A 26,970-nucleotide genomic window follows, 5' to 3' on the forward strand; every position below is an offset into this window, starting at 1 on the left:
TTTCTCTCTGTCTCTCAATAATAAATAAATAAACATTAAAAAAATTTAAAACTAAATAGTGTATTTCTTTAACACCGGTTGTTAGTGATAGCCAGTTATTTCTCTTTATTTCTCCCCCCCCCCCTTATTTCTCTTTATTTCTGAGGACTGATTGGATTGTAAAGCTTTAAACATCTTAAAGATAGTGTGATATGTCACATTAATAGGCCCTGTTGCTAAGAAATTCATCTTCAATGGGCCTCCAATAAAAATGCAAGTTATTTGATCAGAGGTGGAAAAGATTACTTTCTTGTTATAGGAAACTTGGCCCTCATTCTTTAAGTGTATTTCCATACTGCTGCATACCTAAATATTGGGGGGGGGGACTATTTATTTTCTATACTTTATTTTCTCTTTTTATGGATTCTAGTTAAATATAGATACAAATTTAATAGGAAATCTCTCTGGGCAATAAACTCAGTAACCAGTTTTGAGATAACTGATCAAGGTTTTACACACATATTTTATGTTCTTAATCAGTTTTTGAAGACAGTGTGTGTTTGTATTGGGCTTTAGAGTTTATAGTGAGCTTTCCCATATTATATGAAAATACTCATTTGGTAGTCTTATAACGAATAAAATGCTGTGACCATTTCTGCTGAGGGCAGCAACACCAACTCTGTGTGTGTGTGTGTGTGTGTGTGTGTGTGTGTGTGTGACATAAGTCAGATTTTCTCCAGGGACATAATTTTATTGGAGTCAAAAAGACAATGTGCTTTCTACTGTTTAGAGGTGAGTGTTATAAGAGAAAGTTTATGGTATTCCTCACAAGTTTTTCAGTGTATCCAATACTGACTGAGCTTGGCTGCACCTGACCTGACCCATCATAACTTTTTGAGCAAGAGAAGAAAGTTGAAACCTCAGAAAGAAAAGACAGAGCATGAGGGTCAAGGACTTGAAAGGATCTGGGCCATGAGCTGCAAACTGGAGTGAATTGAATCAATTCATTGAAACTTGAACCATCCTTAAGTAGTTTTTATCCATATATATATATATATATATATATTTTAAATCTTTATTCACTTTTGAGAGAGAGAGTGTGAGCAGGGGAGGAGCAGAGAGAGAGGGAGAGACAGAATTCAAAGCAGGCTCCAGGCCCTGAGCTGGCAGCACAGAGCCTGACGCGGGGCTCAAACTCCCGAACTGTGAGATCATGACCTGAGCCGAAGTCCGACGCTCAACCGACCGAGCCACCCAGGTGCCCCGGTTTTTATCGATATTAACCCTTAGAAGAAAATCCAGAGTACTGCAGTAAAGGGCATGCACTTTCTAACGCTAGTAAACAAAACTATATAAACAAGTACTTTTTCTTTTGTTTGTTTTTCTTGATTCCTATTGAGAATTCAATCTCTTTAGTAAGTGATGTCCTCTTAGTAACTGGTGCTCAGAGGTGAATCATACCACTTGCGTACATGACAAGCCATCAGTCCTCCCAGTGTGTGAGCAAACTGAGAGCAGTGGACGACGAGCTGTTCTTCAGCCTGTACTCACCACCTTTGGGGGTTTCACGATGCAACTGCAGTCATAGAAGCAGACAGATGTGGGGACCACGCACCTGCATGATTCATGTATTCACCTTTTACGTATCAAGGCACACTGTGTGAAGGCTTTGTTCTAGGCACTGGGAACAGGCGTAAAATAGCAGAGAACATCCTTGACTGCATGGAAATTACAATCTGGAGAAGAGAAATAGAAGTCAACAAGTTGATAGCAGTGGTATTTCAGACAATGATATGTACCGTGAGGAACACATCCGGGGTGAGATTAAGGGATAGATTGGAGGTCATAGTTCCTCCATGAAGAGGTAGCATGAAAGGACAAGAGACCATCACATAGAGATTGGGGTCCAAAGTATACACTTAGATGTCCCCTGTTATCTGGTATGGGAGAAAATGCAAAGGCCCTAAAGTGGGAGTGACTTTGGAGTTTGAGTCTTTAGGGATTGGATTGTAGATGGTGAGGAAGGGAATACGGTGAAATGAGGTTGGCGGGAGCCAGGAAGTACAAGGTTTTGGAAGCCAGTGATTTTATTCTAAGACTAATGGGAAATCATAGGAGGGTTTTAAGCAAAAGGAAGGCATGATCTCTTTTATAATTTAGTCAGGTGGTTGTGTGGAGACCAAATTATAGAGGGTGGGAGTGGAAGCAAAAGCAAGGCGTGAGAGGATAATGATTTGGACTAGAATGATGGCCATGGAAAGAAAGGGGTGAATTCAGGATGTGTTTAGCGGGTAGAGTCAACAAAACTTCTAGTGGTTTGGATGTGGGGTGGATGGGGGATGTTGAAGGAAAGCCCATCTTTGCTGACAAAAATACTAGATGAAAACAGTCCCAGGCACATGGGCAATCCAGAATACCCTTGGTTGTGTGGTTAAGGAGGATGAGGATCAGTTTTCTCTCTCTCTCTTTTCTTTTTCATCATGATAAGTGTACTCTTTAATCTCTATCATCTATTTTATCCATACCCCACCCACCTCCCCCGTGGTAACCATGTTTATTCATGATAGTTAAGAGCTTGTTCCTTGGTTTTCCTCTCTCTCTCTCTCTCTCTCTCTCTCTCTCTTTTTCCCTTTGCTTGTTTTGTTTCTTAAATTCCACATATGAGTGAAATCACATGGTATTTGTCTTTCTCTGATTTATTTCTCTTGGCACTATAACTCTACCTCCATCCGTGTTGTTGCAAATGGCAAGATTTCATTCTTTTTGATGGCTGAATAATATTCCCTTGTGTGTGTATGTATGTCCATTCATCTATCAATGGACACTTGGGCTGCTTCCATAGTTTGGCTATTGTAGATAATACTTCAATAAACATAGGGGTTCATGTTTCCCTTTGAATTAGTGTTTTTGTATTCTTTGGGTGAATACCCATTAGCACAATTACTGATCATAGGGGGTAGATCTACTTTTAAGGGTCGGATTTCTCTTAATATTCAGGTCTCTAGCTCAGTAACATACTGTTCAATCTGCATGCTGAGAAGTCTAGGAAAGGGGACATAAATGTCATACTCTTCAGTGAACCAGGCTGACTAGAATATGGCACTTGGGTATACTTTATGGTGAGAGAGGAAAAAAGAAAAACCTTTCTAGCAGCTAAGATGTGACTACCACCTGATAGGTCTTGAAGTTGTTGAGAAAATAGCAACCCAGTAAGCCAGAGAGAGCATTCTGGGTCAACGTGCAGTTGGCATTTTAGCTAGCACTGAACATTTTAGCTAGGCACAAAACAAACCCAGCCTCTGGCTTTGCCACCCAGCAGTCATTATCCTCAGGGTTCCCAAATTCCCCAGTCATTGACTTATAGCCACCTACCATGACTACTTCCTGTTAATCTTCATGACTGAAAAGGAGGCTGTGAATGGGGCCTGCCTACCCTTCCTTTCATAAACATATATTGATCTGCTGCTATGCATCAGGCACTGTGTTTCTTTTCTTTTAAAATATTTTATTATTTTGGGGAGAGCACAAGTGGGGAAGGGGCAGAGAGAGGGAGACAGAGGATCTGAAGGTGGCTCTGCACTGACAGGCTGACAGCAGTGAGCCGGATATGGGGCTTGAACTTACGAACTGCGAGATCATGACCTGAGCTGAAGTTGGGTGCTCAACCGACTGAGCCGCCCAGGTGTGCCAGACCTGTTTCTGCCAAGAAGCTTATGGTCTTAATGACGCTATTCCTCAAGAATCAGTTGACATCATAGGGTACCTATTACAGCATTGTTTCTTCAGCTTCCATGTCCCAGACTCAACAATACATGGGCAACTGAGAGCATGGTGTTGCCTTTAATTTACTTTTTTTTTTTTAAGTTTGTTTGTTTATTTTGAGATAGACACAGTATGAGTAGGGGAGGGAAGAGAGAGGGAGGGAGAATCCCAAGCAGGCTCCATGCAGCCAGCACAGAGCCCAATGTGGGGTCCCAACTCATGAATCATGAGATCATGACCTTAGCCAAAACCAAGAGCTAGATGCTTAACTGATTGAGCCACCCAGGCACCCCTAATTTACATTTTTTAATTCAAAAGTTGTAATATGTAACACACAGGAAAGTCCATGGATTAATTATAGGGGGAGCCTCTAAGTAGCCAGCTCCAGAAGTAGAATACAACCATTACCGTATGGTTATTCTGACCTTTATGATAATCATTTTCTTGCCTTTCCTTAAGGTTTCACCTCCTATGTGTTAAATTTAATTTCTGAAATCGGTTGCTGCAAGTATCACCAAACACGAGGGAAAGCTCTGCCCATTCTTTCTTTTGAAAGGTCGAGTTTCCCTCTTCTGATATTTCCCCTTTCTTATACTCTCTTCCCATTTTCCTTCTACTCTTCACTTACAGGATTTACTTTAGTGAGACTGACAGTGGGGTACAGGGCATATGGGAGGGACATCTGTGTTGCAGCAGCAATGCCACAGAGCTACTTCAGGTTCCCCTTCACGTTTTAGGTCTTGCTGAAGCTTCCGTCTTCCTTCAGCCTCCGGAGCTCACACCTGGCATGGCCCGCAAGGAGACAGTTGCTCAGGAACAAAGCTCTTGTTGAACTGGTAGAAGATGAGGGAATGAAGCTCTAAAGTTCAGAACTGTTCCCCCTCTGCCCACATCTGGCACCAGCTCCAGCCGATGGCTCTTAACAGCCTGTCATATTGTCATATGGTTAATGTGAGAAGAAGTTTCTATAGATTTCTTCTAAGCGGTGGGGGTAGGGGAAAGCAATCCCCATGGTCAGTTCATACAGCACCTTAGGTTCTTAAAAATCTCTCAGCCCTGTAGCATGCTTTCCACTTACACACATTTTTCATTGTTTTAAAGGGTAAATAATGCTTTTCTGGACCGACTCCAAGGCAAAAGTCAACCAGGTGGCTTCGAGCACTTTGGAGGCCATTGGAATATGAATAGTGGTAACAGCTGGGTGAGTTTTTTCTTGTCTCTTAAAAAAAATCTTTGAAAGTTGAAAAGTAAAAACAATGAGAATTTTAAAAATATGTTGGGCCTTCTCCCAAGATATTATTTTTTTGGTGTGCTGTTCAGCTGTGTGATGGGCAGTCAGCCAGGGTGATTACTGTAAATTCCACAATAGTTTCTAGAGAGAAGGAGAAAGTCCAGGTTTCAGCTCTGGCCAATCACAATAAAAAATGACACCTGCCCTTTGCTCTCAGGGTAATTGCCTGGACTGTAAGGATTTTTTTTTTATCACCCCTTTCCCAGACCCTACAACAAAAACAAATGAAAAAAAATTTTTTCAAGAAGACTTTAAGTGCAATATGGTTATAAAAATAGTAAGCATTCTCTAGTAATATAGTCTTTCGGTGAAACTACCACATCAAAGAAACCAATATTTAATTTTTCACTACAAAATGATTTTTAAAAAACCCTACAGCAAAAGGCACTTTCTGAGAATGAAATGTCTTTCTGGATTTCTGTGAAGAAAACATTGCAACTGTGTTGTAATATGTGTTTAATGTGTTTTGCGTGCACAATATATCATTGAACCCACACCAGATCTTCTGAATGTATGATTGCAGGGTTTGCAATGCATACAGAATCAAAACTAACTATAGTGGGTTTTATAATTTAATTTAAGCCAAGTACATATGTACCTACTAAAAGAAATGGAACAGGTAGAGATCTTTAAACTGGTAAAATACAACAAAACAAGTGCTTGCTGGCCCGGAAACTCTAGAGATCACCCTTTAATAAATATTTGATGGACAAAAGATAATTTTTGAGAAGACAATCTGTTGGAAATCTTATGGATGTTTTCTTGAAAGGCGTTTAGTAGTTAAAATTGATGGATAGATCTAACAGTTCTCTTCAGTGTATACACTGGGCATGTCTTTCCACGACGCGTGCCCACGTGTATCACTGTGGCATTGAGAATAGGGACAAGATGGAAGAACAAGAAAAGAATCAACACACAGTATCTTTCCATCATGAATTACAACTTACAAATTATTGACTTCCTTGTAAGAATATGTGAGTAGGAGTCATGTGGAAAATGGGGCATTGTGAGTGAGTTTGAGACGTTATCCAAATTCGTGGAATTTGTATGTCGTGAAACACGACTGGAAGTTTGATTTTGGACAGGACTTGGGAACTCTCTGCACGTTCTCTCCTCTACCTCTACCAACTCTCAAAATTTAGGAACTACTTAGAAAAATACCTGGGATTGCGGGAAGGATAATGGGAGAGAGTAAATGAATACCACATGAACTGCTGTTAAGGGAATGAGAATTTGGGAATCTGGTTCACCACCGACCATTGGTAGGCCTTATGGAAGTGAGCTCTGAATCTCTGCTTAGATTCTTCATGGGTAAAAAGAAAGGAACATCATTTTCTCATGATAGGAGTGAAGGCTATTAAAGTTTCCTTAGTAGGACAATCAGAACCAAGTCCAAAGTGGTTATCGGCTCTTCCCTTACTTGAAGGAAGCTGTGACAAAGATGAGAGTTTCTTCAGGCTCCCGACTCCACCTCCCTATAGACATCCTTACCTATATGCCTGTTTTTCCTTGGAGACCAGATTCTTACTCCTCCACCTACTGAGGGACTTTGCTCTAATGACACTCCCCTCTCTTCCGAATCATCAAATATTCATCTCAACTAGAAAATTCCCATCAGCATAAAATAGAGACACAAATTATATTGATATCCCCCTCCCTCTTGCTACTGTTCTATTTCTTTGTTCCTCTTTCAAGCAGAACTCCAAGAGGTATCTGTCCTTCAGCTTTTCTAATTTCTTTGTTCCCATTTCTCTTACACTTATTTAAATCAGAATTAAGACCTTATCCATCCAACCATAATGCTCTTGTCATGGTCATTTACAATGTCCACATTACAAAGTCCGGTGGTTATTTTTCAATCTTCGTCTTTTGATGTACCAGCATCATTTGTCACGGCGAGTCATTCCCTCCTCTCTGAAACTGTTTACTTGGCTTCTGGGGCACTCGTCTGTCCTGAGTTTCCACCAACCTCAGTGGCTACTCCTTTTCATTCTCCTTTGCTGAATCCCCTGCATCTTGTCCTCTCACCATTGGAGCACCTCAGAGATCCACCTTGGACCGCCTTCTGAATTTTATGTTCACTTAATACCTTGGTGGCCTTCTTGGTTATCATTACATTAAATACAATTTTTGTGCTTATTACTCCCGTGTTTCTTTTTTTTTTTTTTAATTTTTTAATGTTTATTTTTGAGAGAGAGAGCAAGCACATGAGCAGGGGAGGAGCAGAGAGAGCAGGAGACACAGAATCTGAAGCAGGCTCCAGGCTCTGAGCTGTCAGCACAGAGCCTGACCCAGGGCTTGAACTCGAGAACCGTGAGATTATGACCTGGTCATACTAAGTGTCATACTTAGTCAGACACTTAGCCGAATGAGCCACCCAGGCACCCCTTATTACTCTCACATTTCTAATTCCAGCCTCTACCTCTTCCTTGACTCCAGACTTGCATTATCGATTTGTCCACGCAACATCTCTACTTGTATGTCTAATGGACATTTCAACCTTCACATGTCTAAAACTTGGTAGGACGTGATTGTCCTACTAAGGAAAGCTTTGATCCGCTCTACCCACAGGCTCCATCTGCTCTCTTTGCTGTTTATATAATGGTACAACCCATCTCACATCTCATAACTGATCCATCAACAGATCTTTTTTTCTTTTCCTTCAAAATATATACAATCCAGTAGCTTCTCACCACTTCCACCACTATTACCCTGCTTCTAACCTCCATTATGTTTATCTAGATTCTCGAAAAAGTCTCCAAGATGGTTTCATTGCTTCCACACTTAGCCACTTAGAACCTATTCTCAATATAAGAGTGATCCCTTTGGAACAGAAGCCAGATCCTGTCACTTTCCTGCTTGAAATACCCCAGTGGCTCCCATGACTCTCTAAATCCAATGGAGTAAAAGCCAAAGTCCATATAGTCACCTACGGGGTGCAACCTGATCTAGACCCCACTTTACCCCACTGGTGCTCTCCTGCCACTGCCCTTCTTTCTCATTCCTCTCAGCCATGCTAGTTTTCTTGCTTCTCTTTGAAAACTTAAGGACCTGGATGCTTTCACCTTAAGGCCTTTGCACTGGCTGCTCCTTCTGTACCTTTCTCCATATGATTTATTCTCCAAGCATTTTGTAGAATTCCACCCCATTGAGGTTTCCTTGGCCATTTATTTAATGCTGCCACCTGTGCCCTCATCCCTGGCTCTAGCCATATGTTTTCCAACCTCCACTTCCTTTTCTCTGGCACTCTGCAATTTCTTACATCTTTCTAATATTATTTGCTTATATGTGTTGTTGACTGTTTACTCTTAGTCTCTCCCTGTGATAATGCATGTTCCGTATTGTGTCAATCAGGGTCCTTTGATTGTTTTGCTCACTGATGTATCCCAAGCATAAAACACTAATTGGAACTTAGCACAGGCACAAGGAAACAGGTTGCTGTGATTGAAGGTTGGCCAAACAACAAAGATTTAGGACCAAATGATTTGATATATCAAAATGCTTAGATACCAAATTGAAAATAGCTATGTATAAAACATTCAATGGACCAAATTTTGGATTTGAGACAATAAGGGAAAACAAGAGACAAAGACAAACAAAAAGATTTGAAAAAAGAACAAAATAGAACTTCTAGGAATAAAGAAATTTAATCTTTGGAATTAAAGCACTCAATGAACTCATCACAATAAAAGGAATTCGAATTAGGAACTAAATCAAAATACCATTTCTCATCTATTATTTTGGCAAAAGAACAAAAGTTTGGCAATATACTCTGTCTCTTGGCAAGGCTGTGGGGATAAAGGTTCATTCACACACTGTTGGTGAGAATTCAAAATGATGTAAACACTATCTAAATTAATTTGTCACTGTCTTTTCATAAAATAAAAACCAGACCTAGACATATTGCAGAAAAGTTGTACAACATGTTGAAGGAACAGATAATTTCAAATGTCTAGAAAGTTTTCCAGATAAATGAAAAAAAGAGAAAATATTCTCTGAAAGGATTAAGCAAGTGAATATAACTTGAATCAAAATTACACAAACACTATACAGAAAAAAAATGTATGTAAGCTCACTCATAAACAGATTGAAAATATCACAAATTTTGACAGATTTATCACAAATTAAAAAACAAAAAAACTGAGATGGTTTATCTCATAAATTATAGGAAAAATACCATATGATCATCTCAATAGATACAGGAAAAAGAAACAACTTGATACATTTCAATACTCATTTGTGGTAAAATTGCTAACAAAGGAGGAAGAGAAAGGACATTTCTTTAGCTAATAAACTGATCGAAATCCTATAATAAAAATACATCAAAAGCATTTCCTTTAAATCATATATAAAGGTTGAAAGGAAAAGAAACATTTATAATTAATAGATGATACAATCATTTACTCAGAAAATCTGAAGGAATTGATATTTATTAGAATAAACGAGGAGCCAACAATGTTGGTAGATGCAGGATCAATATGTAAAAACTCACTTCATTTTTATACATTGTGAATAAACAAAAAATTTAATAAAAAGATAAACCAAAAATGCACATAACCTTTAAAAATATATATAAATTTTTTATAGAAAGACCCTAAGGAACAAATGAATGAAGAAGTTATACCTTGTTTAATGGGTAGAATAGGAATGAGCTCTCAAATTATCTATAGATTTCATTAAATCCTAATCAAAGCAAAGAACCAAGAATAGCCAATTCACTCCTAAAGATAAAGAAATATGTACGGGGACTTAGTTAAATATTTAATATTGTCTGGAATTGGCCCAGGTGGACCCAGCCATTTCTGGAATTCTGATGTATGACAGAAGGCAGAGCACATCATTGGGGGAAGATGAACTGTTTAACAAATTGCTGGCAGGACAAATTGAGAACCCACATGGCATCGTAACCAGTTAATTCCAGGTGGATTAAGGCTTATAAGTAGAAATGAAGACTTTTTAAATTTTAGAATAGACTACAAAATGGAGGATTTTGTAAGACCCCAGGTATAAACCAAAAACTAATGATAAATATGCATTAAAATGAAACATCTGTTCATCAAAGGACACCGTACAAAAGAAAGAAGAGAAGTCATATATGAAGATTTTGTAAATAAGTGGACAAAACGTTAGTATACAGAGGTGTTTAGACTGTGTCATTTATTTAGAAGTTGGTTGCTGACACTTGAGCTACCCTGGGAATGATCGAGAAGAGCTCACAGATAGGGCTTGGAGGAAATACTGGAATCAGTAAAAGGCTCAAAAAGAAGAAAAGGAAGAAGGCAGAAAATATGACAAAACAATAATGAAAGCCAAAGAGAGAAAAACTTGATTTTTGAAACATCATATAAGCACTTAAGTAGTAGGCCTTTAATAAGTATATTTTGGGTAGACAAATGAGATTGATCTTTATCTTTAAATCTTTAACATTTAAGTCACATTCTTCTCATATTGCTTTATATATATGTATTTTTTCTTTGATAATTTAAAATTGCTGTTACATTTAAAAACATTTTGGTTTTCTCGACCCCTCTACTTTTCATGAGGTACGTAGGGTAGGATGTTGAAAGAATCACTTCAAATTCTCTTTGATGTCAGTAGGTGAGACCCTTTGAAATGCTGTGGAACCCTAAATCCTATGTCTTCAAGGGCATTTGAGCATTTGCCATGACCTATGAGGCAACCTGAGATTTTAGTTTCCCAGAATGTTAGAACAGCAATAGTCTGAATGCCAAGTGTAACTTGGCCCCAGCATTCTGGAAGCCTGATGGAGAATTCTTGATCGTTTGCACATGGTAGGGGGCAGAGGGAACTCATTTAGTCCATCTCCCTAACTCAAGGTCCCCTTAGAAGTCAGCTTTCTGCTGTATAATATGGCGCCATTCTACTCCATACATTTCCATTTAAATTGTTCTGCTTCACACTGTGCTTGTCCTGTCCTTGCTGTAACTATGGAGGTGGGTGACAATATTTGTGAACACTATTATTTGTGACCTATGTTAGCCTATCTCTAAGAACACAGCTGATGAGCTGTCATTCAACAAGCCATTACATTGTTGACAGAGACTATTTTGTGAATCCAATGTAATGGGACTTGAAAATTAAAACATGTCACTGGGACATTAAATCATTAAAAAATAGGAATTAAACTCAATATAGTAAGAGTATTCTTTGAAGGAGCTTCAGATTGGACTTTAAAAGGTTTTGAATTTTGTTTTGCTGCTTGTACTAATTTTTGTTTTCTTTTGCTTCCAGGATGTATGAGAAATATTTACTTACATCTGTCCTTTGTCAACGGACCTTGAAGAACATCACTCAGTGCTTTTCCTTCATGCTGCTTTGTTTATCCTTACTGTTTTCACCTTGACTTCAACTGCCCACTCACTCAGCTGAACACGTGGGAATGACCCGTTTTCCCCTGTCATTATTTACACATGCTTGCAGGAGCTGATTGCTGAGCTCATACTTAATTTCTACTTCCAGTGAAATGTTGCACTGTTTTTCTCATTGGTTTCACATCTTATTGGAAGTATAATTACAGCCATGTTAGTAAGATGAAAAAGGAGGGACTCATTTGCTGCTTTCAGGTGTATAAGAGCTATACGGGTGCTACAGGCTTATCTCTCTGAGTAGCTAACTCTTACGTAATTCTCAGATCAGGTTTGGGGAATCTTGGGCATTTTTTTTGGATTTTAAGCTCTACTTAATCCAGGGTACAAACTTGAGAAAAAGATAAAAAATAAATCTTTTATATTCTTTTGAACACGCTTTTAAATAAATTTTGAAATACTTTTGTGTAAATGGTTTGTTTTATTTTTAATGAAAGGCTCTTGAGTTTTTCTCTCTTGATGGGTTTCATTTTTATATTCTTCTTCATAGTTCATATAGATTAATTGTAAGACCTTAATCACTATCGGATATGCCTTTGGTCTTGATTTACTTACTAATACTGTTCCTCTGCTTTTTCATAGCGGTTCAGTTAATTCCCTGAAAGGATGTTGTTTATATGAAAATCAACTAGATACAGATGTAGATACAAAGTGTGCTTTATAGGTGTTTGGGAATCCTGTCTTTTCTCTATGCAACCTATTTATTATTTATGATAGCTAATTCAGTAGGCTTCTCTATTCTACTTTTGTGACCTTTAACCAAGTTAAAAAACCTTAGAGTGTAAGAATATTGGTTTTCCATGCTTTATGCTCCACCCCACTCCATGTTATATAGGAAAGCATTGCATTTAGTCATAGAATGAAAGTTGGAAGAGCAAATAATTTTTGCAGGTGGGCAATTAATACTGTTTTTTTAATGACGGGTAGTTGACATACAATGTTATATTAGTTTCATGTGTATAGTTTAGTGATTTGACATTTGTAAACATTGCAAACTGATCACCACAATTAGTCTAATTACCCTCTATCATCTCGCAAAGTTAATACAATATAATTCAGTATATTCTCCATGTTGTACATTCTATCTCCATGACTTACTTATTTTATAATTGCCAGTTTGTGTTTCTTGATCCCTTTCATCCACTCCCCCATTTCTCCAAAACTCCTCCGACAACTTCTAATCTGTTCTCTGTATCTGTGTGTTTGGGTTTGTTTGTTTTGTTTATTTGTTTGGTTTTTAGGTTCCACATACAAGTGAAATAATGCAGTATTTGTCTTTCTCTGACTTATTTCACTTAGAATAGTGCCCTCAAGGTCCATCCATGTTGTCACAAGTGACAAGATTTCATTCTTTTTTATGGCTGAGTAGTATTCTGTTATATACATCTACCACATTGTCTTTATCCATTCATTCATTTTTTTTTAAAGAATTTTTTTAATGTTTATTTATTTTTGAAGGTGAGAGACACAGAGTGTGAGTGGGGGAGGGGCAGAGAGAGAGGGAGACACAGAATCTGAAGCAGGCTCCAGGTTCTGAGCTGTCAGCACAGAGCCCGACGCGGGGCTCGAGCTCACAAACCGCGAGATCGTGACCTGAGCCGAAGTCGGACACTCAACCAACTGAGCCACCCAGGTGCCCCTATCCATTCATTCATTGATGGGCATTTAAGCATTGTTTTCATATCTTAAAAAAAATTTTTTTAATGTTTGTTTTTGAGAGAGGGAGAGAGAGAGAGACTGTGAGCAGGGGAGGGGCAGAGATGGAGACACAGAACTCTAAGCAGGCTTCCAGTCTCCGTGCTGTCAGCACAGAGCCTGACACAGGACTCAAACTCATGAACCGTGAGATGAGTTGAGCTGAAGTCAGACACTTAACCAAATAAGCCACCCAGGTGTCCCTCTTTTCATATCTTGGCAACTGTGAATAATGTGGCAATGAACATAGGGGTACATACATCTTCTCCAATTAGTGTTTTCATTTTCTTCAGATAGATATCCAGTAATGGAATTGCTGGATCATATGGTGGTTTTATTTATAAATTTTTGAGGAAACTCCATACTGTTCTGCATTGTGGCTGAGCTAATTTATATCACTACCAACAATGCATGAAGTTTCCCTTTTTCTCACATCCTTGCCAACACTAAATTCTTGTCTTTTGGTCGTAGCCATCTGACAGATGTAAAATGATATCTCCTGTTGTTTTGATTAGCCTTTCCCTGATGATTAATGATGTTCAGCATCTTTTCATTTGCCTGTTGGCCATCTTTATGTCTTCATTGAAAAAATGTCTGTTCAACTCTTTTGCCAATTTCTTATTTGAGCTTTTCGTTTTGTTTTGTTACTGAGTTGTAGGAATTCTTTATATATTTTGGATATTGAACCCTTACTAAATACATGATTTGCAAATACCTTCTTCTATTCAGTAGGTTGCCTTTTCATTCTGTTGGTTTCCTTCACTATTCAGAAGCTTTTTAATTTGATGTAGTCTCATTTGTTTATTTTTGCTTTTGTTTCCCTTGCCTTTGGAATCAGAAAAAATATCCCTAAGACTGATGTCAAGGAGCTTACTGTAAAGAAGTTTTCCTTTGGGAGTTTTGTGGTCTCACGTCTTATATTCAAGACTTTAATTGATCTGGGGTTAATTTTTGTTTATTGTATAAAATAATGGTCTAGCTTCATTATTATTTGCATGTAGCTCTCCAGATTTCCTGGCGCCATTTGTTGAACAGTCATTTACCCATTGTGTATTTTTGCCTCCTTTGTCATAAATTAATTGGTCATATATGCACGGGCTTATTTCTGGGCTCTCTGTTCTGTTCCATTGATCTATGTGTCTGGTTTTATGCTAATACCATACTGTTTTGATTACTACAGCTTTGTATTATAGTTTGAAATCAGGGAGCCTGATACCTCTGGCTTGTTCTTTCTCAAGATTGTCTTGGATATTTGGAGTCTTTTGTGGTTCCATATAAATTTTAGAATTATTTGTTTTAGTTCTGTGAAAAATGCCATGGGAATTTTTATAGGGATTGCATTGAATCTGTAGATTGCTTTGGGTAGTGTGGACATTTTAACAATGTTAATTCTTCCTTCTAACATATGAGCACAAAATACTTTCCATTATTTGTGTTGTCTTCAGTTTCTTTCATCAGTGTCTTACATCTTTCAGTGTATGAGTCTTTCACCTCCTTGGTTAAATTTATTCCTAGCTATTTTATTTTTTGGATGTGATTGTAAATAGAATCATTTTTAAAATTTCTTATTGTTCATTATTAGTGCATAGAAATGCCACAGAGTTTTATATGTTAATTTTGTATCCTGCAACTTTACTGAATTCATTTATTCTAATAGTTTTTTTTTTTTGGTAGAGTCTTTAGGGTTTTCCATATATAATATCAAATCATCTGCAAATAGTAACAGTTTTACTTGTTCCTTTACAATTAGGATGCATTTTATTTCTTTTTCTTGACTAATTGCTCTGGCTAGGATTTCTAATATTATGTTGAATAAAAGTGGGGCGGGGGGAGAGTGAGCATCCTTTTCTTGTTTTCGATCTTAGAAGAAAAGCTTTCAGCTTTTCACCATTGACTCTAATATTAGCTGTGGGTTATGAATGTTCCCTCTATACTCACTTTATTGAGGTTTTATCATGAATGGATGTTGAATTGCATCAAATGCTTTTTCTGCACCTACTGTGATGATCATATTTTTATCTTACATTTTATTAATGTGGTATATTGCAATTGATTTGTGGGTGTTGAACCATCCTTGCATCGCTGCAATAAATCCCACTTAATTGTGGTATATGATCCTTTTAGTGTTGTTGGATTTGGTTTGCTAAAATTTGGTGAGCATTTTTACATTTGTGTTCCCTAGGGACGTTGGCCTGTAATTTTGCTTTTTTTGTGATGGCCTTGTCTGATTTTGGTGTCAGGGTAGTGCTTATAAAATGAGTTTGAAAGCATTGTCTTCAATTTTTTTTGGAAGCCTGTCCCTCAGGCTGAAGCTCCAAGCTAAGTAAATAAGCCTTTTCATAGGAAGACTGGATTGTTTTTCAGTCTGCCATCTGTACAGTACCGTGGGGGTGGTGGGCTTCCAAGAACGGTCTTTCTTATTGTTCTATTCCTGGGGAGCTCACAATGCTAGCCTCTTTGGCCACCAGGGCCAAGTGATTAAGGCGAATTCCTGTGTGTCCCTGTTGGCTTTAGCTAGGCAGTGGAAAGTGGGGTGGGGAATGCTCTCTGGCTTCAGAAAATGTCTTGACTGAATGTGCCCCAGGGGCTTCAGAAATGCAGCGACAGAGTGCCTTGTCTGTGTGCATGTACCAGCTTTAGGCTGGGAGCAGAATGCCATGACTGCTACACTTGTTAGCCCCAGCCAAGGATTGGGGGAGTATTGCAACCTTCCACACTTCATAGACTTTAGCTGGGGAACAGGAGAATGCTGCCACTGTTCAAATTTGCTGGTTCCAGCCAGGGACTAGGGGAATGCTATGGCCACCTGTGCTCTCTGGCGTCAGCAAGGCGGTAAGATAGTGCTGTGACCACTGGCTTCTGGCTGTCTTAGCAAAGTGCTGGGAGGGTTCTGTGTCCAGGCTCACCCATCTGTGCCAGCGGGCTAGACAGAGGGTCCAAAAATGACATCTGCCAACACCTCCATCTCTGGGGGGAGTTTCAGCTGTCTCCTACCCCTCCAGCAGCTATGTTTAGGTTAGTAAATGTGTCTCTTTCACGTATAGTCTAGGTGCTTTTCAAACTGCAGTTTATTCCTGCTGGGTCTTGGGACAAATGACACTGTATTGAGCCCTTTACATGGAAAATCTCAGTCTCCTACAGTACTTTGAGTCCCTTGGATGTCAGCCCTGTTGATTTTCTAAGTCAGATATTTGGTGGAGGCGGGTGCTCATCTCTCTGGTGCAGATGCCAGGGGTTTGGGTACCAACCCCTCACTCCAGCAGAAGCGCCAGACTGGTAAGATCCCTATTGTAGGTCCCAAGCTGGGGGTGGGGTTTTTTGGTGAGACTGTGCCTGTACTTTGCTACCCATCTCAATATTGGTCTTTTTATCCTTTTTGTGGAGAAGCAGTTCATCTAGTTTTCAGATCTTTATCAAAGAAAAAAAAAATGATCCGTATGTAGCTGTAGATTTGGTGTGTCCTTGGGAGGAAGTGAGTTCAGGATCTTCCTATGCCACCATCTTGTGGAAATCTCCCCAAAACTAATAATACTTCATAGCATTAAGAGATCTTCTGTGCTGCCAATCACTCTTGAAACTGACTTTCCAAATGTGTATCCAGGGAAGCGTGGGGACTTCAGGTTCTAAGGCCAAGACTGAGGGGGCTCATTGAAGCAGGACAAAGGTATAGTATAGAAAGGGCTGCATTGGGGGTGGTGGGGGCTGAGAACAGATGGCGCTCAGCTAGCTTCTCTGGAGTAAATAAGGTAGATACGCTTGGTTTTCCTCTCTTCTGCCAGCTGAAGCTGCGTTAGTGCTGTTGACACTAATATAAAATGTTTGGTCCATTTGAAGTCTTTGTCATTGCCTAATATGGGGAAAACGAAATCCCTCAGCCTGGGCTGGAAGCATCGCCAAAACGACTGTAAACGTGTGAATGTTGCAGGCATTTTACTGCTGTGGCATGCCGCCATTTAAGCCCTACCCCTGCCAGCCTGGCTACCTCAGAGTCCATAGTCATGTTCTGGTTTTTGCGTCTAGGGCCAACATTCTTCACTTGCTGCTATTTTCCAGTATGTAATCTGGAGTTGATGTAGGGGAAAGCGATGCCTTCTCACGTTAGTGGATCTCAGGACAGTTGGCATGAATTTCTCTTCCACTGCCTGCTGTATCCTGCCTCCCCAAGTGAAGATTTTGTTCAGGTCTTTGGTCTCACTAAAAAAAGAAAAAAACCATTGTGCCATTGTGCAGGTAGGGAAAATTGTGACTTCGTGGCCAAAATTATCTAGAGTATGTATGGGGTTGTAAACATCTTCCTTGAACAATTCTCTCTGTAGGTGGAAGGAAGCAGAAAAGACACAAGAGTTGCTGTGTAAGGGAGCCTCCCATCAGCTTTTCACATTTAATCTGCCCTGTTGAATCAATTGGAATAAAATTTTGACTTGTGGATAACTTTGGAAAGGAATCTCAAAGTTCTCATCACAGTTTCTATGCTTCTGAAGTGCTTTCTTCTTCTGAAAAAGAGAATAAAAATGAGACAAATTGTTACAAAAGAGGTGTTTGTTACAGAAACTGTAGACATATGGAGGAGTAATAAAAAGCAAAAAACTAGTGATTTTTTCAGGTTATTTGTAAATAACCACAGTTATTATTTTGGCATGCACCCTTTCAGATACTTTTCTGTATGATTGTATATCAAAATCCCTGCAATAAAAATCCTTACAGATACTTGTCTGAGGATTGGATAAGGACAAACACCTTAATTAGAATTGGTGGTTTAAAGTAATCCGCATTTATAGAGGTTTTAATGTAGGTAGTCAAATTACTTTCTCAAAAGGTGGCACAAATATTTATTACCACCAGAGGCATGCCCTATAGCTAGTGGTTTGTAAGTCGTTGCTTATATCCTAGGCAAAAAAAAAAAAATGTCATTTGGAGAGCTTAACCATTCTATTTTCCACAGGTTTACTGGTCATTCTTTATCTTCTGTGTGTGTGTGTGTGTGTGTGTGTGTGTGTGTGTGTACAGTTGATTTTTGTTTAATGTTTTTATTTTTGAGAGAGACAGGGTGTGAGTGGGGGAGGGGCAGAGAGAGAGAGGGAGACACAGAATCTGAAGCCGACACCAGGCTCCGAGATGTCAGCACAGAGCCTGATGTGGGGCTCGAACTCACAAGCTGTGAGATCATGACCTGAGCCGAAGTCAGATGCTTAACTGAGCCACCCAGGTGCCCCTGTATATAGTTGATTTATAAAAGATCTATGTAATGATACTGTGCTGTAAATATTCTAATTTTTATGGATCTTTTAATACAGCATTATTTGACTTAGTATTGAGTTTTAAATATTTATGTCTTTGGATATATCAGTCTTTTTTCCTTTGTGGTTTCCTCTTGGTCTTATGTTGATAGACTTTTTTTTAAATTTTAGTTAATTTTTTTATTTGATTATAGTTGACACACAATGTTGCATTAGTTTCAGGTGTACAACTTAATGATTTGACAAGTTTATGTATTATGCTATGTTCATCACAGGTATAGCTACCATCTGTCTCATTACACTATTAGAATATAATTGACCCTGTTCCTTATGCTTTGCTTTTTATTCCTGTCACTTACTCATTCCATAACTGGAGGTCTATGTCTCCCTCTCGCCTTTACCCTTGCCCTGCATCCATACCCTCACCCTTGGGCAACCATCCATTTTCTGTCTATATTTATAGTTCTGATTCTGCTTTTTGTTCATTTTTTTAGATTCCATTTATGAATGGAATCCTATGGTATTTGACTTTCTCAGTCTGACTTCTTTCACTTAGCATTGTACCCTCTAGGTCCATCCTTGTTGTCTCAAATGGCATGATCTCCTTTTTTTGTAGTTGTGTAATATCACATAGTATGTGTATGTGTGTGTATATGTATATACATACATGTATGGATGCACACACATATACAGACACACCGTTTTCCTTATCTATTTGTCTATTAATGGACACTTAGTTTGCTTCTATGTCTTGGCTATGGTAAATAACAGAAGTGCATATATCTTTCCACGTTAGCATTTTTGTTTTCCCTGGGTATATTCCCAATAATGGGATTATTGGATCATATGATATTTCTATTTTTAATTTTTTTTGAGGAAACTTGATATTGTATTCCACAGTAGCTGTACCAATTTACATTCCCCCCAACAGTGCACAAGGGGTCCTTTTTCTCTATATCCCCCACCAACACTTGTTTCCTGTATTTTTTATTCTAGCCATTCTAATAGGTGTGAGGCGATATCTCATTGTGGTTTTGATTTGCATTTCTCTGATACTGATGTTGAGCATCTTTTCATGTATCTATTGGCCATCTGTATATATCTACTTTGGAAAAATGTCTATTCAGGTTCTCTGCCCAATATTTAATCAGATTGCTCTGTGTGTGTGTGTGTGTGTGTGTGTGTGTGTGTGTGTGTGTGTATTGAGTTGTATAAGTTCTTTATATATTTTCTATACTAACCCCTTAGCAGAAATGTCATTTGCAAATGTCTTCTCTCATTCAGTAGGTTGTCTCTTTGTTTTGTTGAGGGTTTGGTTTCCTTTACCGTGCCAAAACTTTTTATTTTGATGTGGTCCCAATAGTTTAGTTTTGCTTTCGTTTCCCTTGTCTCAGGAGACCTATCTAGAAAAATGTTGCTGTGGCTAATGTCAGGGAAATTACTACCTGTGTTTGCTTCTAGAATTTTTATGGTTTCAGATCTTTTACTATGCAAAAAATTTTATTTTGATGTGGTCCCAATAGTTTAGTTTTGCTTTTGTTTCTCTTGTCTTGGGAGACCTATCTAGAAAAATGTTGCTGTAGCTGATGTCAGGGAAATTACTACCTGTGTTTGCTTCTAGAATTTTTATGGTTTCAGATCTTATGTTAAGGTCTTTAATCCATTTTGAGTTTATTTTGAGTTAGAAAGTAGTCCAGTTTCATTTTTATACATCCAGTTTTCACAGCACCGTTTATTATATTCTTGCCTCTTTTGTCATAGATTAATTGACCATATGAATATGGATTTATTTCTGGGCCCTCTATTTTGTTCTGTTGATCTATGTGTCTATTTTTGTTCCATCTGTTTTGATTACTACAGCTTTGTAGTATATCTTGAAATCTGGAATTTGTAGTATATCTTGAAATCTGGAATCTCCCGCTTGGCTCTTGTTTCTCAGGATTGCTTTGGTCTATTCAGGGTCTACTGTGGTTGCATACACATTGTAGTAGTATTCTAGTTTTGTGAAAAACTGCTGTTGGTATTTTGATAGGGATTGCACTGAATCTGTAGATTGATTTGGGTAATGTGGACATTTTGTCAATAGTAATTTTTCTAACTTGTGAGCATGGGATATCTTTCCATTTGTGTCATCTTCAATTTCCTTCATCAGTGTTTTATATTTTTCAGAGTACAGGTCTTTCACCTCTTTGGTTAAGTTTATTCCTAGGTATTTTATTCTTTTTGGTGCAATTATAAATGTGTTTTATAAAATTTCTTTTTCTGCAACTTTGTTGTTAAGGTATAAAAATGCTGCAAATTTCTGGGTATTAATTTTGTATCCTGCCATTCTACTGAGTTTGTTTATTACTCTAGTAGTTTTTTGGTAGAATATTTAGAATTTTCTATGTATACTATCCTGTTTTCTGCAAATAGTAACAGTTTAACTTCTTTACCAATATGGGTGCTTCTTATTTCTTTTTCTTTTCGGATTGCTGTGGCTATGACTCCTTCTATGTTGAATAAAAATGGTGAGAGTGGGCATACTTGCCTTATTCCTTACCTTAGAGGGAAAGCTGTCAGTTTTTCAACATTAAGGATGATGTTAGTTGTGGTTTTTCATATATGGCCTTCATTATTTTCAGGTATATTCCCTCTAATTCCATTTCATTGACAGTTTTTATCCTGAATGGATATTGAATCTTCTAAAATGCTTCTTCTGCATCTATTGAGATATCATATAATGTTTATACTTTGTTTTGTTGTTGTGGTTTATATGAATGTGTTATGTGGATATATGAATAGGGAACCATCCTGGCATCCCAGGAGTAAATACCAGCTGATGGTGGTGAATTATCTTTTTAATGTATTGTTGTATGCAGTTTGCTAACATTTTGTTAAGGATTTTTGCATCTGTGTTCACCAGGGATATTGACCTGTAGTTTTCTTTTTTTGTGGTGTCTTTGTCTGGTTTTGGTATCAGGATAATGCTGGCCTCATAGAATGTATTTGGAAATTTTCCTTCCGCTTCTACTTTCTGGAATAGTTTGAAGATAATAGGTTTTAATTCTTCTTTCAATGTCTCATAGATTTCACTTGTGAACCCATCTGGTCCTGGACTTTTATTTTTTGGTAGGTTTTTGATTACCATTTAAATTTTGTTACTTGCAATCATTCTGTTCAGATTTTATGTTTCTTTCTGATTCAGTTTTGGAATATTGTATGCTTCTAGGAATTAATCCATATCTTCTAGGTTGTCCAGTTTGTTGGCATATACTTTTTCATAGTATTATAATCCTTTGCATTTCTGTGGTATCAGTTTTTACTTCTCTGTCATTTCAGATTTTATTTATTTGTATCCTTTCTCTTTTTTTCTTGATTAGTCTGGCTAAAGGCTTGTCAATTTTATCTTAGCAAAGAAACAGCTCTTGGTTTCACTGATTTTTTTTTTTCTATTGTGTTTTTAGTGTCTATGTCATTTATTTCTGCTTTCATCTTTATTATTTCATTTCTTCTACTCACCTTGGGCTTTGTTCTTCTCTTCCTAGTTCTTTTAGAAGATTAGATTGAATTTTTCTGATTTCTTGAGGTAGGCCTGCATTGCTACTGTGTCCCAGAGATCTTGAATCACTGAGTTTTCATTCTCATTTGTCCCTATGTGTTTTAAAAATTTCTTCTTTGATTGTTTCATTGACCCATTGGTTGTTTAGTATCATGTTGTTTAGTCTCTGCATGTTTGTGTTTTTTCTAGTTATTTTTTTTCTCATGATTTATTTCTAGTTTCATACCATCATGGTCAGAAAAGATGCATGGTATGATCTCAATCTTCTAAATTTATTGAGGTATTTTTTATGGCATCATATGTGATCTATTCTGGAGAACATTTCATGTGCACTTGAAAAGAATGTGCATTCTGTTGGTTTTGGATAGAATGTTCTTTATATATCTGTTATGTCCATCCGGTCCATTGTATCAATCAAAGACATTGTTTCCTTCTTGATTTTCTGTCTGGATGATGTATCCATTGATGTAAGGGGAGTGGTAAAGTCCCCTACTGATATTGTATTGCCATCAGTTTCTCTCTTCATGTCTGTTAATATTTGCTTTAAGTGCTTTGTATTTAGGTGCTTCAGTGTTGGGTGCATAGATATTTACAATTGTTTTATCCTATTGTTGGATTTATCCCTGTATCATGATGTAATGCCTTTCTTTGATTCTTATTACAGTGTTTTAAAGTCTATTTTGTTTAATATAAGTATTGCTACCCTGGATTTTTTTCTCACATACCTTTGCATGATGAATGTTTTTCTGTTCATTCACTTTCAGTCTGTATATTCATCTTTAGGTCTGAGGTGAGTCTCTTGTAGGCAACATATATATATGGGTCTTGTTTTCTTATCCATTCTGCTACTCTGTCTTTTGATTGGAGCATTTAGGCCATTTAAATTTAAAGTAATTATTGATAGGTATATACTTATTGGCATTAAAAATTTTTTTTCTGATTGTTTTTATAATTCTTTGTTCCTTTCTTCTTGCTGTCTTTCTTTGTGATAGATGAGTAGCTAATGTTTTGTTTGGGTTTCTTTATTCTTTGTGCATCTATCATGGGTTTTGGGTTTGTGTTTACCAGGAGGTTTATAAATGGCATTCTAAGTAAATAATAGTCCATATTAATTTGATGGTCATTTAAATTCAAACACATTCAAAAAAGAAAAAAAAAGAATGGTTCTTCTAGTTCTCTTCCCTTTCTACTCCCTTCACATTTTATGTGTATGTTATCATTTTACATCCTTTTTTCATATTTTTGTGTCATGACCATTTTTTAATGTTTTTTAAATTTATTTTTGAGAGAGAGACAGGGTGTGAGTGGGAGAGGGGCAGAGAGAGAGGGAGACACAGAAGACCTCCTTGGGTTCATCTTACTTGGAACTCTGAGATTCTTGGGTTTGGAGGTCTATTTCCTTCCCTAGGTTAGGGAAGTTTTCAGTTATTGTTTCTTCAAATAAGTTTTCTACACCTTTCTCTCTCTCTTCTTTTTCTGGGACCCCTGTAATGTATTCACTTGATGTTGTCTAAGAGATCTCTTAATCTGCCTTCATTTTTTAACGTTTCTCTTTTTTTCTCTTCTTTTTGCCACTCAGCTTGTGTGCTTTCCAATTCCCTGTCTTCCAGATCACTGATACATTCTTCTGCATCCTCTAATCTGTTGGTTCTTTCTAGTGTGTGTGTGTGTGTGTGTGTGTGTGTTTTTAATTTTTTTTTCAACGTTTTTTATTTATTTTTGGGACAGAGAGAGACAGAGCATGAACGGGGGAGGGTCAGAGAGAGGGAGACACAGAATCCGAAACAGGCTCCAGGCTCTGAGCTGTCAGCACAGAGCCTGACTCGGGGCTCAAACTCACCGACCGTGAGATCATGACCTGAGCCCAAGTCGGCCGCCTAACCGACTGAGCCACCCAGGCGCCCCTCTTCCTCCCCATTTTGCTTGTCTTTCTGTGTTTGGTTCTATGGATTAGACAAAATGGCTTCTCCACCTAAAGTTGAAGGAGTGGTCTTGTGGATGATGTCCCTCCTGCAGACTGTGTGCTTTGTGACTGCTGGCTGGCTGGAGCTGTGGCCGTGTGTACTAGTTACTCTTTTAAACTGTGACTTTTTATAGGGAGGATTAAAAAATAAAAGGGAAAAGAAAAACAGAACAAGAAAGAACAACCCCCCCCCAAAAAAAACCCCAAAATAAGAAAAAAAAACTTTTTTAAAAGTAAAATAAAGTAAAAATGTAAACCCCCCACAAGATCACCACTTGTTTTTGTGCCCTAGCACTACAGGGTGGCTGGTGTGGGCTTGTCTGAGGTTGCAAGCTCACAGCTCACCCTGTGCTGGACCCTGCTCTGGTCTGGCCCTTTAAGGCGCAAGAGGCGAGAACAGTCCCGGGGTTCTTCGTCCCTTTTAAACTGCGGCTTCCCACCTCCGCGGTTCTCCAGCACTGGCGCATGCGCGACTGGGGCTGGTGTAGGCTTGAGGGCCCTGTTCTTGCTGAGGTGGCAAGCTCCCTGTGAGGGTTAAAAAGTGCAGGTTAGAAGGGTTAGAAAGCCCCATGGCAGCCAGACCCGGCTCCAGTTGGGGCTTTTAAGGGGGAGGGGGAGAGAGCGTTGTAGCAATTCCTTGGCCCTTTGAAACCTTGGCCTTTTCCGGTGTCCCAGTACAACCTGGGCTGGTGTGGGCCTGCAATGCCTGGGCTTGCGGAGGTTTGCAAGCTTTTTGTGAGATCTGACCCATCAGTTACGGTGTTGAGACCCCCCTCCTTATTGCATCAGTTTGGGCTTTTAAAGCGACAGGCGAGAGAGTGTTCCTACAGCTCCCGAGCTCTTTTAACCCCACCACCTGCTTTTTCTGTGCCCTATTTTAGAGGTGGGCTGATGTGGGGTTATGGACCCTGGGCTTGCTACGGTTGCAAGCTCACCGAGAGGACCGGACCCACCCCTTGGGGGGTTCCCCACCGTGCTCTGGTCTAGGCTTGTAAGGTAAGGTGGGACGATGAAGGGTGTACCTGGAGAGCTTTCCCATCACTCCTCTACCGCTTGGCCGAGCTCTAGCACTCTTTTCTGTGCTAGTTCCTCTTTTAAACCCCATTTTTTTCCTGTGCCCAGAAGGACCTGTTTCTGATCCCTCCCTTACTTTCCTTCCTTCCCCACTGCCCTTCACAGTGTCAGGGGGCGGGGCTGAGGTGGGGCTTCCGGTCAGGTAAGTTAGCGTCTCTGTGTCTCCTGCTGTTCTTTCCCTGGTTGTTCAGCAGCTGTGCAGTCAGTGCTCGGTTTGCTTCCAGACCAGTCATTCTGTTAATAGGTGTGATTCGGTGTGTTCCGTGGAGGGGAGTTCAGAGTCTTCCCAGCCACCATCTTGAACTGGAACCTAGAAGTAGATTCCTGCTTGCTAGATTTTTTTTTTTTTTAATATTTATATATTTTTAAGAGACAGAGCCCACATGTGAGTCGGCAAGGGGAGGGGATAGAGATGGAGACAGAGGACCTGAAGAAAGGTCAGGGCAGAGCCTAGTGTGGGACTTGAGCTCAGGAACTCAGAGATCATGACCTGAACTGAAGTCAGTTGCTTAAGGGCCTAGGCACCCCCCTGCACGGATAGATTTTAAAAGGTGCAAAGCAGCAAGCCGTCCAGTGACTCATCACAAGAAAATGAAAACCGCTGGGGGTAGTTATGGACAATATGGGGCAGCTGGTCTTAATTCCATTCCTGGCATAGACCTGAGCACCCACGTTCGTTTTGTGTGTTGTTACACGGGAGAACTCCTGCGCTCTCCAAACACTTTAAGCTGGAAAAAAAAAAAAAAAATGAGATTCTTTCGTCAGATTGATTTTGTTAAATGTTTTAAAAATTTGGTGAGCTTATTTTTAACTTGACGATTTGGTTGGCTTCCGGAAAGTTAGGTATTTCTTTCAGGAAGAAGCCCTGCATTGGAATCGTTTTCTTTTTGAACAGTCCACTGTTTAACGGTGGAGCTTACAAAGGATCATAGGAAGATAATTTCTTTTTTCCCCTCACAGAAATACATGCTCAAAAGTGAGGGTTTTAAAGGCAAATGAAGGCAAACCGAGGAACCTTTTCAGTACACGTATTGCCATGTCATTGTGCCATCTTCTGGAGCAGAGGCTACAGGGAGACTGGTGCGGCTGCAACTCACATGTCCCAGCAAGCTGCTGCTTACGACTCCTTTGCTTCACCTCCCAGAGCTGCGTGCATGCACTCAGGGCCTCTCTTGTGCCCAAAGAACTCTGTTGCAGCCAAGCTGTAGGAACTGTCCGGTCATCAGAGGGAAGACGTCTCCGTTTCTACATAAATGCTGCGTGAGTGATCCCCACTGTATTACGAACTGGTTAGACCTTTTAATTACTACGAGTTAGAAACCATAATGGTGCCAAAATGGAACGGAAATTGTGCCTCCGTATTGGGGCCGCAGAAACAGATGAGAGAGGAATATTTGAAAGGGAACGTTGTGAATTAGGAAAGATCAGAGATCAAAATTTAAATACGGTATTTATATTCCGGTCTGTTTTGAATATGGGATGTGGAGACTCAAAGATAAGTGGTAATTTCTGTCGTCAGGATACAGTTTCTTCCTCATGGTATCGTGGAAGTGATGGGAATCTTGTGAGGAAGTAGTTGTGGCATTTTAGGATTTCTGCTAGCCAGACAGAAAGCTTGGAATGCTAACACGAGTACTCAACACGTAGAGAAGGCAGATTTCAATGAATTCAAGACAAGATGGTTATCATTCTATTACTGAAGGGGGAATTCAAAGGGATAGGTAAGCTTTCAAAATTATAGTCTGTCTTTGCAATTACACGTTATCCATGCTGAAGACCAAAAGTGAGGGCATCTAGAGCCAACATGGAAGCACTCTCTCTGAGAAACTCAGATTTAAAAAGGGCACGTGCCAAAAAGTGGAAAGACCTGCCACCAAAAATTATGTGAAAGAGAGGCAATGGCCAGTTAACAGGGAACAGAAGGACCAAAGGCCAGAGTGTGCTGAGGCTTTTGAGAAAGAAAAAAAAAAGTTAAGGGCAGGATAATGGAGGACTTACAACTTCAGAGTGAGAACAAGAAGGAAGAGGCAGGCCGTGTTGCT

At 39.0% G+C, this 26,970-nt stretch overlaps 1 protein-coding gene across 1 annotated transcript in view; it reads left to right on the forward strand.

Annotated features, from left to right (window-relative positions):
* Nucleotides 1–11,830, forward strand: part of EPSTI1 (epithelial stromal interaction 1) — a 97,925-nt gene extending 86,095 nt beyond the window's left edge. The window contains exons 10-11 of the mRNA XM_049647454.1: nt 4,843–4,942; nt 11,285–11,830. Of these exons, the coding sequence (XP_049503411.1) occupies nt 4,843–4,942; nt 11,285–11,293 (109 nt within the window). The 3' untranslated portion in view covers nt 11,294–11,830. The remainder of the gene's footprint in view (nt 1–4,842; nt 4,943–11,284) is intronic.
* The last annotated feature ends 15,140 nt before the right edge of the window (nt 11,831–26,970 follow it).

Source organism: Panthera uncia (genome assembly GCF_023721935.1).
Source record: "Panthera uncia isolate 11264 chromosome A1 unlocalized genomic scaffold, Puncia_PCG_1.0 HiC_scaffold_16, whole genome shotgun sequence".
Lineage (NCBI taxonomy): Eukaryota > Metazoa > Chordata > Mammalia > Carnivora > Felidae > Panthera > Panthera uncia.